This window comes from Lissotriton helveticus, chromosome 7 (assembly GCF_964261635.1).
Source record: "Lissotriton helveticus chromosome 7, aLisHel1.1, whole genome shotgun sequence".
Lineage (NCBI taxonomy): Eukaryota > Metazoa > Chordata > Amphibia > Caudata > Salamandridae > Lissotriton > Lissotriton helveticus.
The window spans coordinates 1,363,130,685-1,363,148,371 of record NC_136068.1 but is presented as its reverse complement, the minus strand read 5'-3'; the positions used below and the strand labels follow the sequence as shown (position 1 = coordinate 1,363,148,371).

Genomic DNA, 17,687 nt, shown 5'->3' with positions numbered 1-17,687 from the left:
AAAAATGTTATTGGGTTGATACAAATAAGCATCCTATAATTAATATTTTTGCAAGATGGGCTATAGGCTCAACAGCATTACTTTGTAAGGCAAGTCGGATAAAGGGACTAAAAAAAGATTTCTAGAACAGTCGCATGTGTGCACACTTTTCTTATGTTTGACAGTGCTACGTACGTTACAAGCATTGATGCTCGTTAACATAGTTGTTTCACTCTGTGATTTGAATGCGTGATTCAGTAAAAATGTAACTGCTTGGCCAGCGCGAGCCTTTACTAACGTGAGTCAGTCTAACTCCAGCTACAGGCTAGCAGAGTTTGGATGTTCTAAATTGTCACATATATTTTGCATATTTTCTATCAATTATGACAATTCGAGAAAGATGATTCCATGCTTTGCCACATTAGCCAGAAATGTACTTGCCAACTGACCTTGTGCGAGTTCTGTGCTTGTGGAATTAAAAGGATGCAACACTGCAGCTACCATGTGCTTCCTAATAGAAGCATTGTCCTTTGTCTGATGTAACAAATGGAGAAACTGATGGGAAAGGGCTCCACCTTGCCCAATAGACCTTCATGCGCTGCAGAGGAATAAAAGACGATCGTACCCGTGGTGGGGCAAGAGACTGACCAGTTGCTGGGGAGAACAGCTGAAAACTGGGGCTCCCATTTGAGGCTTACTAGCAATTCAGGGGTGCAGGGGGCATTCATGACTAGGTAAATATTATCATGAGCTATTACATAAAGCTGTGAGCCATCGAAATGTAATATAGACAGGTAGAATTTAATAGGTTAGGCATGTGTGATGAACAATTTGTGGGTTAGCTTTCACTCAACTTTTAATTTATGAGGTTTATAATTATGTTGATAATTCCTGTTTATGTGAGTGATACAGGAATACCATATATTCAATTCTAAAACGTTACCACTATTTGTGCGTGTACTAATTTAAGGGATTCGAGTGGAGCTCTGCCATATCACCTACAGATGTACAAGATTCTCTGATTGGTTTTCTTTCGAGTCATAACATATTTCTTCCGTATGTGCAGAATGCAATTAGAGCGGCAAGAGCCAACTGCCAGCTTTCTTCCTCGAAAATCTCATTTTCTTTTAGGGGTTCAGGAACTCTACCAAAGTGACCCCAACATTCTTAGGATACACTATAGGGGGTAGTTAATACCATAACCTTTGCATACTGCGATAAACTGTAAGTTTTCACATAACGCAGTGGCGGCTTCCCACAGTGTAATCACAGCCTTGCTTTGAAAGGCTGTTGATATGAGCTTGCATAATAAATAAGTCAAAAAAATTAGCTGTGCTGTAACTTTTGATAACAAATAGGTCAAATATATGGCATTTGAATTAATATTTTCTAATAAAACAATCAGTCCACTTTCCTTTATGATTGGCTTGTCACCAAACTAACTAAAGCCAACTACTTTGAGAGTGAGCGTAACCTGAAGGCAACCATCAGCCATCCAGTCATAAAACTAAAATTATAAGTGTACAAATATGTGAAAAAACTACAGTTTGCAAAACAAAGGGTATCCCCGTGCAAAACGTCTACCCTCATGTTTGTCAGGGAGGTGCCCAACACAACAACCCTTGCTAACTATACTCGTCTGATAGATTTATAGAACTGTCTACCTGTGTTCATATAGAGTAGTAGCATTACAAGCTTCAAGTTCTATTGATTTAGCATATGTTTTAAACAACAAAACAAGAAATAAGTCAGGGCTACTGCTTTTGTTGTAAATTTTACACATAAAACAGATAAGACCTATGGCACGTGAAATATTTTTTCCCAATGAAACAATCACTTTTTCTAAAGAGAACAATGTGGATATATCGGCGATTGATGTAGTGCCAATCTTTCTACAAAGCAATGGAGTGCTCTACAAGTGAAGTGGCTCACAATAGAGATTTTGAGGACAATAAGGGGGGACTGAAATGACAATTGATCCAGCACACCAAAGAATGGATCCCTAGAATAAAGGGCAAAAATAGCAATCCGAAAGCTGATTTTCAAACTTTTTCCTTAGTTGCCCAGAGGCAAATTGTCAAGTGTCACCCTCAGGCAGTCCAGGACTTTCAGGCAGGCTTGTTCTGCATTCTTTGTTTTTAGCATTGTTAGTAGGGGCTGAAAATCCTAAGATTTCAAGGATCACCAGCAAGTGCTTAGGGGTCGTCAGGATTCGCTATGGTTCGCAGCTGCGACCCCTGACTTCCCCTAGCAACCCCTATTACTGCCTTTGCGACAACTGGCTTCAGAGGTGGCAAAATCAGTGCCAGGAACTCGGGGGACAAATCGTCCTTCTTGGAGATGGTTGGGGCTCCACTTTTTTTGTTTTGTTTTGTTTTCATTACAGTAATAGTGAATAATACTACATTATTCACTATTAGTGTGATTTAAAAAAATGGAGCACAATTAACTGGAATATGCCTCTCCCTGGAAGCAGAAGTAAGTTAAAAATGCTTTTACAATGTATGTTGTGTACGTGCTTGCAGGTGAGAGCGTTTAGACAAGAGATGTGGTGTCCACTACCTCTGGCACTTTGCAGCCACAGCCCATGCAGGTAAGAGCGGTGAGGCTGGGTTGGTGGGGAGATTCGACAGACGACCATAAGGTAAAATTAAATAAATAATACATTTTTCCTCGTAGTCATCTGTCGAAATCCTACCCCACCCGGCACTACCGCCCCACCGCTCTTACCAGCACAGGCCGCGGCTGGCACTTTGGTGAATTGACACCCATGATCACCAGCCACCACTGGTGAGTAGAAGTGGCAGGCCTCAAGAGGGTTGTGCGCGCAGGTATAGACGATGAGAATTGGCAATAAAATGAATAGCACTGTCCAATCTTCAAAACTGATTGAATTCCTCACATTTCAAAAGAGGATCAACCCACTGCACTCCAGCAGGTTTTCCCTAATTTATATTCAAATTCGGGTCATGTGACCCGCGCTCCAGCAATAATTGTGTGAACTTGTCTCCCATGCTGCCTCCAATAGCTGTAACAGAACAGGATAATTCAGAGAGGAAGGAAGTAAGCGTGAGTGTCCAGGAAAGAGAGAGAGAGTGAGATTGTGTGTGTGTGATTAGAGAGAGAAAGAGAGTATGGGTAGAGATGGGTCAGGTGTCACTGGGAGCATTTACTCTGTAATCTTTTAAATAGGCATTGTGTGAACTACCTCCATATGACTGCGGGGTGTTTGGTAGCCGTACCATCTGTTATTTACGGCACTTAGAGACGTGGGCGATATCGCCTTAGATAAACAGGCAGTTAATGTGCTAACATTATTAACGGCAGTGCCACCTCTGGGAGCCGACGGTGGCCCATATTAATTAAAATGCTGTTTACCAGCAGCTATTTCTTTCAGCCTTCTGGCGAGGTGTGCAGCGCGTCACAATGGGGTAAGGCCGGGGAAGCGGTCACCGGAGGTTCACCTGCATGTGCATACATATTGCAGAGGTCAGGGGGTCACAGGCCCTCCACGGGTTTCGTCAAAGGCCACTTACCTGTACTGTGCCTGAAAGTGCTCCTCCACAAAGCTGTGTCCCCCCGCCGGCTGGCTGCCTGCCTGCTGGCCCCCGGCACCTCCTTCCGGGCTGATGGGTTCACCCTACAGAGGAGAAGAGAGGACAGAGGCGTGAGAGTGGCTGCGTCGGACCGGGCGCTGCGTCACACCGGGCACTGTGTGCACCTAATGTCAAGTGGTACATTCTAGCATCATGCGGTGAACGTCATAATATTGTTAACCAAAATGTCCTCTGACAGAAATACCGTGCCCTAAATATCATTGACTAAACCACTCCGTGACTGTAATTTTTCAATTATTATTTCAATGGGGCAATCTCGTTGTCAGAAGATAGTTTGGTCAAAATAATGCTGAACGTACAGGTGAGCGGTGATTTTATGATGAGCCCCACACAAACAAAAAAAACTAAATATCAAGTATTACATTCATGGTAATTCTGGTTCCCTGGAGACTTATGTCTCTCACCATCTGATCAGTAATGTCTACCACGGCCAGGGGAAGGCTGAGTAGAGTGCTCCAAAATACGTGGTCACTTTAAAATTCAGAAGTGTGCCTATCTCCACTACTAGAGCATCACCAGCTGGTGGAACTTTGCGCATGCTCTTAAGGGGGATGTTCGATGGGTACTGTGAAGGAGAGCCCTTCCTCTCTGCAAGCAGGCCAGGAGGAACCCCGGTCTCATTTAATAACGTGGCCACCGATTGACCCCCGAGATGATGATTAGTCTGGATGAAGTGATTCTGGCAGGCACAGCTGTGACACAAAGTAGATGAGCAAGATGGGGGAGGCCAACATCTCTGTGCTAGCTTAAGGAGCCTTGAAGCCTGCCTGCGGGAGCTTTTGGGATCCTCTTCTGAAGCCTGACTGTGTATATGGTGGAGCTGTAATCCAACAGTTTAAGAATCTGCCATATTGGCCTGTAAAGACCTATTATGCGCCCTGGCCTCTGAATGGTGGGCTGCAGACAGCCCTGCTGCTTAACTATCTACCTGTCTGGAATCTCCCCCGCCAATCTTCAGAGAACAGATGAAAACTGGCCACATCACTCTAAAACCCTTTGGGGAGCCCCATCAAAGAAAGTAGAGGTACTAGCCAACCAGGAACTATGACAAAGTGTAGGTGAAGAAACCTAAGAGGAAATGCTGTCATGTGCCCTTTTACTGAAAGTGGGGATGCCCTTACTGATCCCTGGCAGCATCAAGGCTGCAAAGGACATGGTAAAAGCATATATCCACCCACTAGCCTTGACACAAGGGCTAGATTTATTTGATACCAGTAGGCTAGCCTAGCACCCCATTAACACTGCCTTTTTAAACCCACCACTGGTGAGACACAATATATTGGTTCTGTTAATCTATGGGGACTTTCTGAATTAAACTGTGTCAATGACATAAGAACTAGCAAAAGTAGAACTTTACCAAAAGTAGGTTCCGCTTTGGTTTCAGTTTATTTGATCCGGATCCATTATTTGTAACCAGCTGTACAAAACGAACATTTTTGGAGCGGGCCGGCAGCGATTGCCCCAAGGTACATTAAACTTTGTCCTTGTGTCTTCCATCCCATGGACCTACAGGTTACTTCCACCAACTTCAGTGGGGAAATGGCCACTACAACGCAGCCGTTTACACGAAAACTTTAACCACGCATGCATTCCAATGCATGCGTGGTTACAACGACAGCCTTTACCACGCATACCTTTACAACGAGATACGTAGTAAAGGCATGTGTGGTAAATGCTAAAAAAAAGAAAAAGTCAGCTTGGGTGGTCTTCCCCCACCCCCGCCCCCCAGGGAAAAAAAAAGTGTGGGATTAAAAAGGGGGGCATGGGCAGGTCTCCCCCCCCCCCCCAAAAAAAAAACCCCGCACCACATGTTCTGAAACTGAGGCAATCAGTGTCGTTTAAGAGGAAAAGGAAAGAAACTTCCCCTTCCTCTTTAGGACGTACGACGTCAGGGACGTCACCAAGGAAGATGGAGAGGAGGCGACATGAAAAGGTAAGAGGGAATTTTAGTTTAAAAAAAAAGAATAAGGGTTAAGAGCAGGGGTAATTATAAGGAGTGGGGGCTGAGGGGACATGTAAAGGTACAGGGGAGGGGTATAACCTTTACCAAGAGTATGCCCTTACCATGCATAAATTTACAATGAAAATCATTGTAAATCTATGCGTGGTAAAGGAATATTCATGGTAAAGCGTGGAAAAAGCATTCCTTTGTAGCGCATGTGTGGTAAAGGCATGCATTGCAACGGAATGCGTTGTAACGAAATACAACCCTTCAGTGTTGAAGACTTTCACATTGTGGACAACTTCAGAGATATCGTGCTGCCGAGCTCTCATATGATATTATTGGTCAATTATTTCCTATGACAGGAGGTTTGCCAAAAAAAATCATGGGACACACACCTGAACCAATCAATGAACGTGGATCAAACCAAAACGCTTTCTTTTTTACATTCCTTGAAAGGTTGGGACTTCTAACAGGCAATAACCACCACTCTTTGTGGTTTATACTGTAATGTCATTCTGGTTTATTAAAGTGGAATTTCATTTTAAGCAATAACCTTATGTGTGTTTTTACTTATGCATTGCCAGGGCAGTGAAAATAAATGTAGTCCAATAACACGTTATTCATAGCAACTGAACCAATAAAGGATTTTTTATTACTACACTGAAATGGTCACATTTGGGATTATTAGCACAGTACAGCATAGTTGACAATAGATAAACGGCAATCACTGTCACATTGATTGCAAGTAACAATTAATGGATACCTGTACAATGTGATTTTAACCTATTGTGCAAATTGAATCCCTTGAATCCTCGTTTTGGATCATACATTTTGTTTAAACAAATACTTAAGAAAAATTCCATTACATAAACCATATATTCAGATGTGCAACGTAGAATATCTCCTTGTTAATGTTGTAAAGGGAAAGGAGGGGCATCAGGACCCACTCAAGGCTTCGCCTCAGGCGAGTCATGGACACTCAATATTAGTAATAAATAGCATATTGCTTTCTGCACCTCTGCCTATATAAGATTCATTGTGTGACTAATAATTGTGTTGAACTATAGCACACTCAATCATCACACCACCTCTCATGAGCTAATCCATGACTGTGCAACAAAAATATCCAGTCAAGGACATTTTAGAGACTCCTTGTCAGTTAAAAAAACACCCAGTCCAAATTTGATACCACTAAGTTGTCCATTACAACTTCAAAAATCTACCAAAAGGTAAGATACATCTACTAGGGGAAGATTGTGGGTCACCAACTCGATATAGAACTATTTAAACCAACCTTCTCAAAATCACAAAATTACATTTTTTGTGCCAGAGCCTTCACAATACATGGACCTGAAAATATAGGATCTAACTAACATGTGTACTACATAGATTGGAGTGACGAATGTATTTAAAACAGTTCAATGTTATTGGTTGGTGTCTGTGAGACCCAAAGGTGAATTTGTATACCAAACTCCACAAACTTACCAATTTATTTTTTTGGTACCCGAGTCTTTGGCAAACATGGCCCTTAAAACTACAGGAGTTAAATTCATAACACTCAAAGCACACAGCAGCAGAAGTAGAAGCTTCAGTAAGACACAAAGCCACAAACAGCATGGGCAGCAACAGTACCAACCCCCCTCAGACAAGCAGCAGTGTCAGCACTGGCACCAGTACTGCAGACTCCAATTGCCCTTGAGCATTTCTGCACCTTCGGGTTTTCTTCTCCGGCTCGATGACCTCGGAGGGGGGCAATAGTAAAACCAGCAGATAAGGAAGGTTGTCTTTCCAATGTGCATTGCACACATCACAGCTAAGGGTTATGTTTAGGGCTGAGGGTTCAACGGGGACATTGCGTATGCTTCTCAATGCCTCGCCTGCAGTATTACTACTACTTTTTAAATCAGATCTGGGGTGTTCTATCTTGCACCGGAGGACTCACCTGCAATGTTGTGATGTGTTTGGCGCCTCTTCTGAGGGTTGTATTTAGCCCTCAATGCCTTAGCTAGAGTATCTGGAGCACTACTGGTTCTTTTGGGGGGTCACCTGTGATGTCCAGGGTCTCATTTTTGAAGCCACTTCAGGTGTATTGTGATTGTTACTGGAGACTTATAAGTCATGTGGCCAGTTCGGGAGGCCATCAGTTGATGAACCCCTTTCTAGGTGCCATACATGAGGTACTGTGTCCAAGAATCTATAAGGGTGTGGGGTGCTGTGTGTGTGTGTGTGTGTGTGTGTGTGTGTAATACATCTCATTCATCCAACCATCTTATACAGTAATTCACCCCTCTATTTATTAAGTTACGGTCACCATCTCAGGAAGACCATGTCCATTCCTAACAGAACGGTTTTAATGTGTTTTGTTTGGGTCTCGGGGGCCAACTCTGGTGCATTGTGTCAAAATCTGGATGCCTTATCTGGACTGCTGTGCTCAGTGCGCATGTGTGTTTTGGTCGGCCTGAGACAGCCGGAGAAACACACATGAGCACTTGGGGAGTGGAGTGCATGTCGCACTCCTCCAATCCCTCCCATGCCTAGGCCCTCCGCTTCCTACAGTGCTGGCTAAGAGCCGGCAAATGCAAAATAAAACAATGAAAGAACATAGTTTTATTTACATTTGCTGGCTCTGAGCCGGGCAGTGGGACGACGCTCCTGCGCCATTGCGGAGGATCCGCCATTGTTTTATGTTGGGATTCTGCATCTTTTGAAGTATACATTTTTCCTTTCTTCTTTCCTCTTGAAAGGCTCTCTGTCACAGCAGGAAAGACTCTGAAGCTGATAGAGCCACAACACAGTATATAGGAGTGACCCGAATTCACTACTGGATGTCAGCCACAGTGATATGAGCTTGATCAGTTCAATCCTGGTCTCCGAGGCCGACTCTTTATGATTCCCATATCAGCACCATCTCCTTCCTGAGATGGGTCCAGGCTTCTTCCTTGTGATCTATCACTGAATCAAAGAGTACCCTTTTGAAGTGTAAATGGGGAGTCTTTCTCCCTTCCTCCAGTGTGTGTCCCACCCAGCTCTGAGGAATTCAGCAATACACAAATGTGTCTGGGGGGAGGAGGTCCTCTACTTCTTATGTCTTTACAAGGAAGGCCTGGACTTCTCAAAATGGAATCTAAGGCCCTACATGAAAGGTAACATTGCAGACCCACATGCATCAAGTGTAATTCACAGCACACTTATTATCCAGCACTGTTACCTACATGCATTTTGCCATTACAGCCATACATACATTCAGCACACAGAGTCTGTGAGCACTGTTCAGTACTGAAGCTTTTCTGTATTGTGCCAGGGTGCGCTATTGGCTAACACACACTGCAAGCACATACACTCACCATGTGCACACTGCACAACATTTCACCATTCACGTGTTGTACTTCATGCAAGCACACATACACCCAGCACATGCTTCCATGGCGCTCACACTGCACAGCGCTACATCTCTCATTTGATGAATTCCCCACAGGCATAAATACACTCACCACATGCACTAACCACACATATAGTGCACATTATTGCTCTATCCTTGGTACTATACCCTTCCTAGGTTCACATAGATCCAGCACAGTCACTACTCTTACACTGTGCAGCACTCCACATCCACCTGACGTACACCAAGGGTGAGCTAAGCACACAGCAGTGGAACTTTTAAAAAGGTGCGTGAGAATGTAGGCCTCACTCGAGTGACACAGGGTAAAAAAGGACCTGTTCACTACTGCTGATCACTACAAAATATGGTTCCTCCACCACACTTGTTCTGCTTAACTCTTGGGGAAGGCAATAGCCTTTCACCACTATGAGGGTAGTGCTTTGGGCGACCCTCTATGTCCAACAAGACTACAATCCGTAAGACAGGACTATTTCATGGTGCGCACACATTATCAGTGTTTATCTATGACACAAAAAATTTGCAATAGGGATCCAGACATTAGTAGAGTTGGACACGAAGGGCAGGGGTACACGTCGATCTATGCAGAAGACTTTCTCACCCCAGCATTGTCATTTCAATTATTCCCACTCGCCCCACATTGTAACCATAATTTTTTAAGACAGATGTGAAGTACTGAGTAATGCACCATGAGAAAAACTTTACATTTTAGACAATATAATCAGAAAACTGGGGCAGCGAGTCAAAATAAAAAAAGAAAAGCACATTATTATGGAAAAGCTTTGAAACAAGAAACCTCAATATATGAACATTAGCAAGCATGAAGCAACGGTGTGAAAGAAGTGAGGTTGTGAGGATGGATGAAATTAAGGTTAAAATATCTTGGTGTGGTTGAGCAGATGGTACAATTCAAGTGAGGTTTAAGTGAGGCTAAGTTAAGGGGAAGGTTGCAGAAAGTGAGCGGGGCATTAGTTTGAGGCTGAGCTATGGTTTAGGTGAGGTTAGGTGAGTGGAGTAGTGTGGCTCACTGGTTAGAGGCTGCAGGGCTGAGAGCAGAAGTCAGCCCGGGACCAGGGTTCAATTCCCAACGCGGCAGGGTCGTGGACCTTGGTCAGCGGACTCGATAATTCTCGCTTCGGTGCTTACTCTAATCAGGGGTTCCACTCGGCAACTCTGGGCATTAGCTTGCCTAATCTCCACAACGGCCCCACCAATGCCGGGGATGCCTGGCTCCACCTTGGGGACTCCCAGCAAGGGACCGTCCCACAGGGAAAGCCAGGACGGGTTCCCCAGAGTTATACAGCGCCGGGACGCCCCGTTGCTGGGGCAGCTGTGCGCTTTACAAGTATACTACATTTTAGGTGAGGTTGTGGTATGAGGGGTCTGAAAGAGGGCGAGGTTGATGTGTGTTTGAGGTTGAGATGACACCGAGGTAAAATTAACTTGATGTCAAGGAAGATAAGTTTAGGTTGAGGTGAATTTGAGCCAAAATTGAGGTAAAGTTGGATTGTGTGAGATTATATTGAGGCGAGGATGAGTGTAGAATGTGAGATTTTAATGGAGTTTATGTCAAGTTGAGGTTTATGTGAAGATTAGATGAAGAGGGGAAACCATGAGGCCGAGACAAGCTTGATGTGAAGGTAGATTGAACTAGATTTAAAGGAAGGAGTAAAAGAACTAGCGGTGTTGGTGATCACAGGTCAGAAACTGACTTCAGATTCTGGTGCATTTACATTGCAAGAAGATGAATCAGATTTACTATCAATTGTCTTAGACTTGAAGGAAAGTGTAGACCAGGTTGGCTCATAATTTACCTAGTAAAAAATTGACTCAGCTCTTTGAACTGCATGAATTGTTCATTTCAATCTGCAAAACTCTTTGACATAGTTTCTGCTTTCTGATCTCTATTATCCACCTTCAGAATAATAAGGGAAAGTAAACCACAAAAGGAGCAGTAGTTTCTTTTACTCAGAAAGCAGTTGAAGGTTTGCATGGACATTACGAGACGAGCTAAGAAGCTAGCGTTAGTGTGGCATGTAGTGACCATCCTCTTATATGGCAACTGGTTGGATCACTGATTCTGCCATCAGCCATCATGTTAAGTTATTTCTAAAAAACTACCACAGTAAGAGTGCGCTACTGAAAAATATGAAGGCCGATCATTAACATGAGTACCTTTATCATTCCTTTTTCCAAAGACTTGATTTGAAAATTTGGAATCAATAGTGAATCTTTACTGCAGCCCCTCCCTTAACAATAAAGGCTATATTATTTGAAAGGGAGAGTCAATAAGTCAACTTTCTTCCTTTATAACAACTTTAAAGAAGCAGAGGCTGCATTTATAAGATTATCAAAGATAATTGATCATGTCATTTCTTGTACAGAAGACAGTATCAGTAGGTATTCACAGAGAACAACATTTAGCTTGAAATTGTTCTTGGTGCTGAAAAGAAGTATGTTCCTGGTGAACTAAGAGTTAAAAAGAAAGGTTTTTAAGGCCTTTCTAAATTGAGGGCGAGGCTGATGCATTCAAAGCAGATTAGGTAATGTTCTCTTGAACATGTAAAATGGTCAAGCAGTTTATTCACCACTCTTGTGTATTTTGGTGCAATGATTCACAGCTGCCAGGTAGCATACTATGCTGCATAGTAGTGCTCATTGCTTAAGCACGGAAGATTCCATCCTCTCTTCATTATGGTGTAAAGGGGCATGATGGCATATATGAGACCCACAGCCAAAAAACAGCTGCAATTCATGGTGGAAGACAAAACACCAAGAGAATTGCATTGGTTCTGGTGGTGGTGGTGATTTACGGTCTCAACTATTTTAATAACAAATACATGGAGAACGTATGCCAAACCATCTCTAAATGTCAAGGGTTGCAGGGCAATGCTGTTTGCCTCACCTCAACCTGAAGGTTAACCATAAAATCCCTGGTTTGGCTCCGGGACAAAGAGCCTTGAAGTCGCCTTCCCTAGCTTAGAAGCCCTTAAACAAGTGCACCCATGACCCTTCCATCCTCACCAGCCCACCAAATGGTAAAGCCTCTCTGAAACACCAACCACTCTACAAGGTGAGTTTTAATTGCTACAGAGGTACAACCCTGCACAAACAAGGCTCATCTCTAAAGCCAAGTGCACCGCGTTAAGCAAAGCAGTGATGGGCCAGTCACTTCTTTTAGCCTGCAGTCGCTGGTCCCTTTGACTGACCGGCTAACAGTTCCCACCCCTTATCCCTCGCAAGATTGCAAAAATGCTTCGAAGTGGTCATCCAAGTAGCACTTCACATTGTGCTAAAATCAATTAAAGAATGAGCATTACTATGTGTGGAAAGGACAGATGATAGGTGAGGTGCTTACATTTGTACACAAATAAGTGCCAGCGCCCGGAGGCCACTGCAGCTTGCACCACCTATTGCTCCTGTCAGCACTACCAATGACAGTACCAACACAACTACTCACCCTTACACTCCTACAAGTTTGAGGCAATCACTGTCACCACTTGGCAGACTGTCATAAATGCCGGTGTTGACAAGTAAATGCCGGTGCCGAGCACCGGAAACCACCGGCTCAAATTAAGTACTGGATGCGTGTGAACTAGACCGGTCATATGCAAGTAAAATACTCTTTCAGGGTTTATGGATGGAAGGGGTAATACATAAACAATTTCTGCAATACTTATGCTAACAATGAACAATGCTTCATTTCCTGGAATGCATATGCAAATAATACACCACTCCTGCAATGCATGTGTAAACAATTCCTGAAATGCCTATGCAAACAAGCAATCCCTGCAATGCCTCTATAAACAATTTTTGCAATGGCTGAGTATACATTTGCTGCAAAGTTTATGCAAGCAATAAATCATTCCTGCCATGCTTGTGTTAACAGTCCCTGCAATGCCTATGTAGACACTTCCTGCAATGCTTATGCAAACAATACCCAAATCATGCAATGCCTCCATAAACAATTCTTTCTATGGCCATGTATTAATTTCCTGCCATGCTTATAATGCAGACAATAAATCATCCCTTCGGTGCCTGTGTAAACCATCCCTGCAGTGCCTGTGCAAACACTTCCTGCAATGCTGATGTAAACAAACACATTCCTGCAATGCCTGTGTAAACAATCCTGCAAAACTCCTGAAAACGAGTCCTGCAATGCATGACGGAGGCCTGCAGCGAACAATTCCAACAACGTTCACGTAAAGAAGCGCTCAAAGCCCGCGCTGAGGAGCCCGTCTGCAGATCGCGAGCTCTCTGCCGGCGGGTCAGTCAGGAGGCGCCCCTCCTGCAGTCTCTTTCCTAGATTTATCACGCTTCCCTAACGACAGCCTTTATTCATAAAACTGCCAAAGGATTCTTTACGGCCATCCGGGCAACCAACGCGCCGCACTATTCATTTGTGGAGCTGACATACGGCCATACCATACGTTTCAGAAGCTACCAAGCCACTATTGGCACGTGCCACCTGTTGATGCTCAACTCTCACTTAAGGCCTGCGCGTTACCTCCGAGCCTATGTGGTCGCCTGTCCCCGCCGTGTCCTGCCTAGAAATGCACTTCATCAGGAAAACAAATCGCGTCACTGCCTGTGAAGGCATAGATGCCAGGTGTACTGACCAGTAACTCCGTGAATTCATCCTCTGCTAGAGAAATCACCGACTCAAAATCCCGGAAGGGCCGATTGACCGTGACATCATTCCAAGGTCGAGCAAATAAGAAGCAGAAAGTGATACTGGGAGACAGGCCGGGCAGCTATGAAGCCTCAAGACGGCCATAGCTCTGCTTCAATACACGTCAGGCCTCAGATCTACACAGAACAGTACATTCAGAAGAACACATGTAAAAAGATCTATATGCGCAAATTTTTATTGTAAACTGTCCGTTTTATTGAACTTAAATGGCAATAAATATTATACCGTTAATTGGTGATTTTAATAGTTTTCTTCCTTCTTTTGTTCTGCCCCAATACTTCTCTCGACACTTTAACTCCCAAACAGATGCAATAACTAATAAAGGAATCTGAGCTGGTGGCATGGCGCTGCCCCCTTACTCAGACCCACAAGCCCTCAGTGTCGGGGCTTATCGGCCAGTATGATGAACATTTTGTTCTCATACTGTGAAACAATGAAAGGTTTGTGGGTAACTGCCGAATGACTCAAATATAAGCACCTTTCTCAGGTCATTCCTAATTACCACAAGTGTACAGCTGCTTAGACTGCCTCAATGTGGGGGCTTGTGGTAAAGGTACTCTAAAAAACCTCTAATGTTATGAAGAAGGTTCCATTAGAAAGAAACATGCCTTTTAAAAGAAATTGACAAAAGTGAAGAGCCCACGGTGAAGTATGATGAAGAATAACCAGATGTTCAACACCCGCTTTAACCATAATCTTAAAACTTGCCCTTTCACTATCACAAATCCTAACCATAACTTAACCTCACAAGATCATTAAAACTAACTATAGCCTTAAACTTAAACCTCAGCACAGCAAACCTTAATCCTAGCTATAAATCAAGACCTATTAATTACTCTAAACACAGCACTAACCGAAAGCCTATCCGTGACCTCAACCATAACCTACACTGAACTGCACCAAAACATAACTGTAAATAATCTATTCAAAATATGTATCCAGCCCTTACTGGCCTTTGCATAATATACCTTAAAATACATATTATTATCACTTTTCATAATTTGTTTTGTCATATTCGGTTTCTTCATTTTCTGCTATTGCTTGCACAACTGTGTCCTTCCTCGTGTTCACCCGCTGTACAGAGGCTTGGGAATATGTGAGGGCCTTATCAACACAGAAGTGTAGTGTTTCTACATGATGTGAGCATGGCAGCCCAGGAAGCATCCCCCTTTTCAGCATTCTCGCTTTGCTGCTGCAGGCTGCATCCAGCCTGTCCCCTCCCCCTTCAGCCACCTTCTGGGTGCCTGCAACACTGGTAAAGTCCTTGCTTCTCCAGGAATCCTAGAGCCTGAAATCCAACTCATCCACTTCTTCTGTACGCATCGTACATCCATCTAACACAGGGGCGCAACTAGGCCTTAACTTCGGGGGTGGCTAACATAGCAAATAAGGGGCGTGGCTAAAGTTAATCAAGGGGGCGGGGCTAAAATGGCAGACAGTCAGGATCAGGTAATGCTCAGGCCAAGCTGAGAAACAGAAGTGGGGATTCTGCATTACAAAACTGCACCTTGGTATTCATCATGCACCGCATGGATACGCTTTCCACAGAGGCTCAAAGCAAAGACAACACTCTTCCAACCACACACGCATAAGGTGTAACCTGCTACTCGCATGGACAAGTGCTTCAGCATCGCACATAGGGGTAGTAAGTGCTCTACAAATACAATATAATACACCCTGCATTGTGTGTCTCTCTTGGAACACAATGACTATGTGAGGACTGTGACTGCCCTCTTCATTAACGTATCTCAACTATTGATGAAAAGTGCCAGAATTGGTAGGACTGATCTGTCCGGTCGAAGGAGAGTTCCAAACTGGCTATGGCTGAAGGATGCACTGGTTGACAGTATAGATTGGGGTCACAAAGATGGAAACACTCATGGCACAGATTTGGTAGAACACTGGTTATGGGAGCACACCCAGGAAGGGAGGAGCAGAGATAGAATAAGAGCCACAGTCCCCTGAGTATGCTTACCTGCGACAGCAGTTGGTGAGTTACCTTCACTCCACGATGCTCTATCACATGTTTGTGTCACTACAGTTTTATTTTGTTCCGTATGGGGTTGGCTCTGTGGTCCTGAATCTGGAGCTTGCAGCTACTTCACTTCTTTCTATGGGGTTGACAGTGTCTTCCACCTCAGCAAAGTATCCTGCCTTTCTTCTCTTAGGTTCTCTGGCTGGATTCAGGCAGCTGGGAGACTGGTCACACTCTTGTTCTGAATGTTAGCAGTAAAATTCTCTGTGCTAATGTAGAGATCTTTTGGTTCACATTTCTTACTTTGTATTTGATCATATTTTCTCTAACCTACTCCAGACTTTCCCTCTGATAGATGGACCATGGCAACGCATTGATTGGCGCGTCCTTGTGGTGATCTTTTGGGGGGGTCTCCCTTTTCTCTCTCCCTTATCCCTTTTTCCTCCCAAGGGTCAGTGACAGACCTCACCTCAACCACTATTGATATTCACCATCATAGGAGACTGAGTGAATTTGACAACAATTATGCAGTCTCGTCCATATCGAATCTCGATCCTATCACCATGCCCATGATGTCCCAGGTGCCTTGATGCTCATGTACCATTTCTCTTAAAACAACCGTTGACATGTGCCCAAAACAACATGCACCACCTATCTTCAAGCATAGTTCTCCGTCTGGGGCCAATGTTCCCCTCAAAGCAGCTGCTGCCTTGCCTTGTTAAAACAACTGAATACAAATTCAACACACCAAAAGTGCTTAGGTGAAATCCCTGCATTCAGGCAAGGATATCACCTCGGTGGCAGCCCATCTCAAACAAAACAAGAGGTGTGGGGCAGGGAGGGTTGTTGAAACCTTTCAGAGGCGGGCTGGCAGGGGTTGGTTCTAGGGCTCTCCGAAAGGGTAATTAAAATCACATTCTCGTATGCTAAAGCATCCGATGCTACACGCAGCCTAAATAGAAATTTAACTGGGGAAGAAAGGTTTCCATGCTTTAGTTATTTTAATGCGTGTCAGTAAAGTGTCATGCGGTCATGGTCATCTTAGCCCGGGCTGCAGAAGATGACGGGGGGGGGGGGGGCTGAAGCCCCTTTAGCCCAATGGGCGTTGCGCGCCTGGCAGATATGTACACTCATATGTAGCTGTGTACCTTCATTTTGCACTGCCGTCCCCTGGCCATTCCACCAACAGCTTCACTATTCCCATTCAGCAGAAGACGTACATTCTTTTTATAGTGCAGCTTTGAGAACACCCACTTTTTCACAACTGCTCGTGAACGTGGATTGTCTACAAACAGCAGAAGTTCTGCAGATAAAAGAGTGCGCTTCCTTTATTCCCTTCTTTGAACCTCAGCAATTTACACAACGTACAAGCAGGTTTCAGGCCTCCTGTTTCTGTGCGCGAGTAGCTTTTCCTGTTAAGGTTTTTCTGTAAATTCAGGCACTTATAGAAGTGTTCATCCCGTTACAAATTTAGGACTACAAGAACCAGAATGCAGAGAAAACGTTAACTGGACATTTCTAGCGCAAGGAATGGGGAAACGTGAGAATACTGCATAATTTCCTTATTCACGTAACGCCTATTGCCTATTTACGGACTTCAGTGGAGGCAGCTTTCAGGACATTCACGATTCTGGGTAGTCAATTTGTTTTTCTTTCCACTGTCACGTTAAAACCTTCATACCTCCCAGCAAATAAAGTCTCGCTTCACAATGCACCAGAGAATACCGAATCCCAGCCAATCCCACTTTAAATAATCAGCAGAGGTGTGTGGGTGGAGGCGACGACAGGTGGCAGGCGGGCAACTAGAGTCGAATTTCGGGGGGGGGGGGTACTGAAAAAGATTGGGGGGGGGGGCTAATTCTTCCAGCCGTCGTAACCAGAGTTGCTGTAAAAAGGGCTAAAAACATAACAAAAGCCTCATTTACATTTAAATGGTCTTTTACAGACCTGTGAAGTACTCGGGTGCGGCTGCAATTAAAACGTCGCCAGCCGCGAAGCTGTGTCAGCCCGGGCTGACACACACGACGGGGGGGCTGAAGCCCGGTGAGCCCAATGGGTGTTGCGCGCCTGATCTAACATGT

The 17,687-nt window shown here is 44.2% G+C and overlaps 1 protein-coding gene across 1 annotated transcript in view; it reads right to left on the bottom strand.

Moving 5' to 3' along the window:
* The window catches only part of USP43 (ubiquitin specific peptidase 43), a 1,198,532-nt gene that overhangs the window by 802,648 nt on the left and 378,197 nt on the right, over positions 1 to 17,687 (bottom strand). Inside the window, exon 3 of the mRNA XM_078654683.1 lies at positions 3,516 to 3,619. Within this exon, the coding sequence (XP_078510809.1) occupies positions 3,516 to 3,619 (104 nt within the window). The remainder of the gene's footprint in view (positions 1 to 3,515; positions 3,620 to 17,687) is intronic.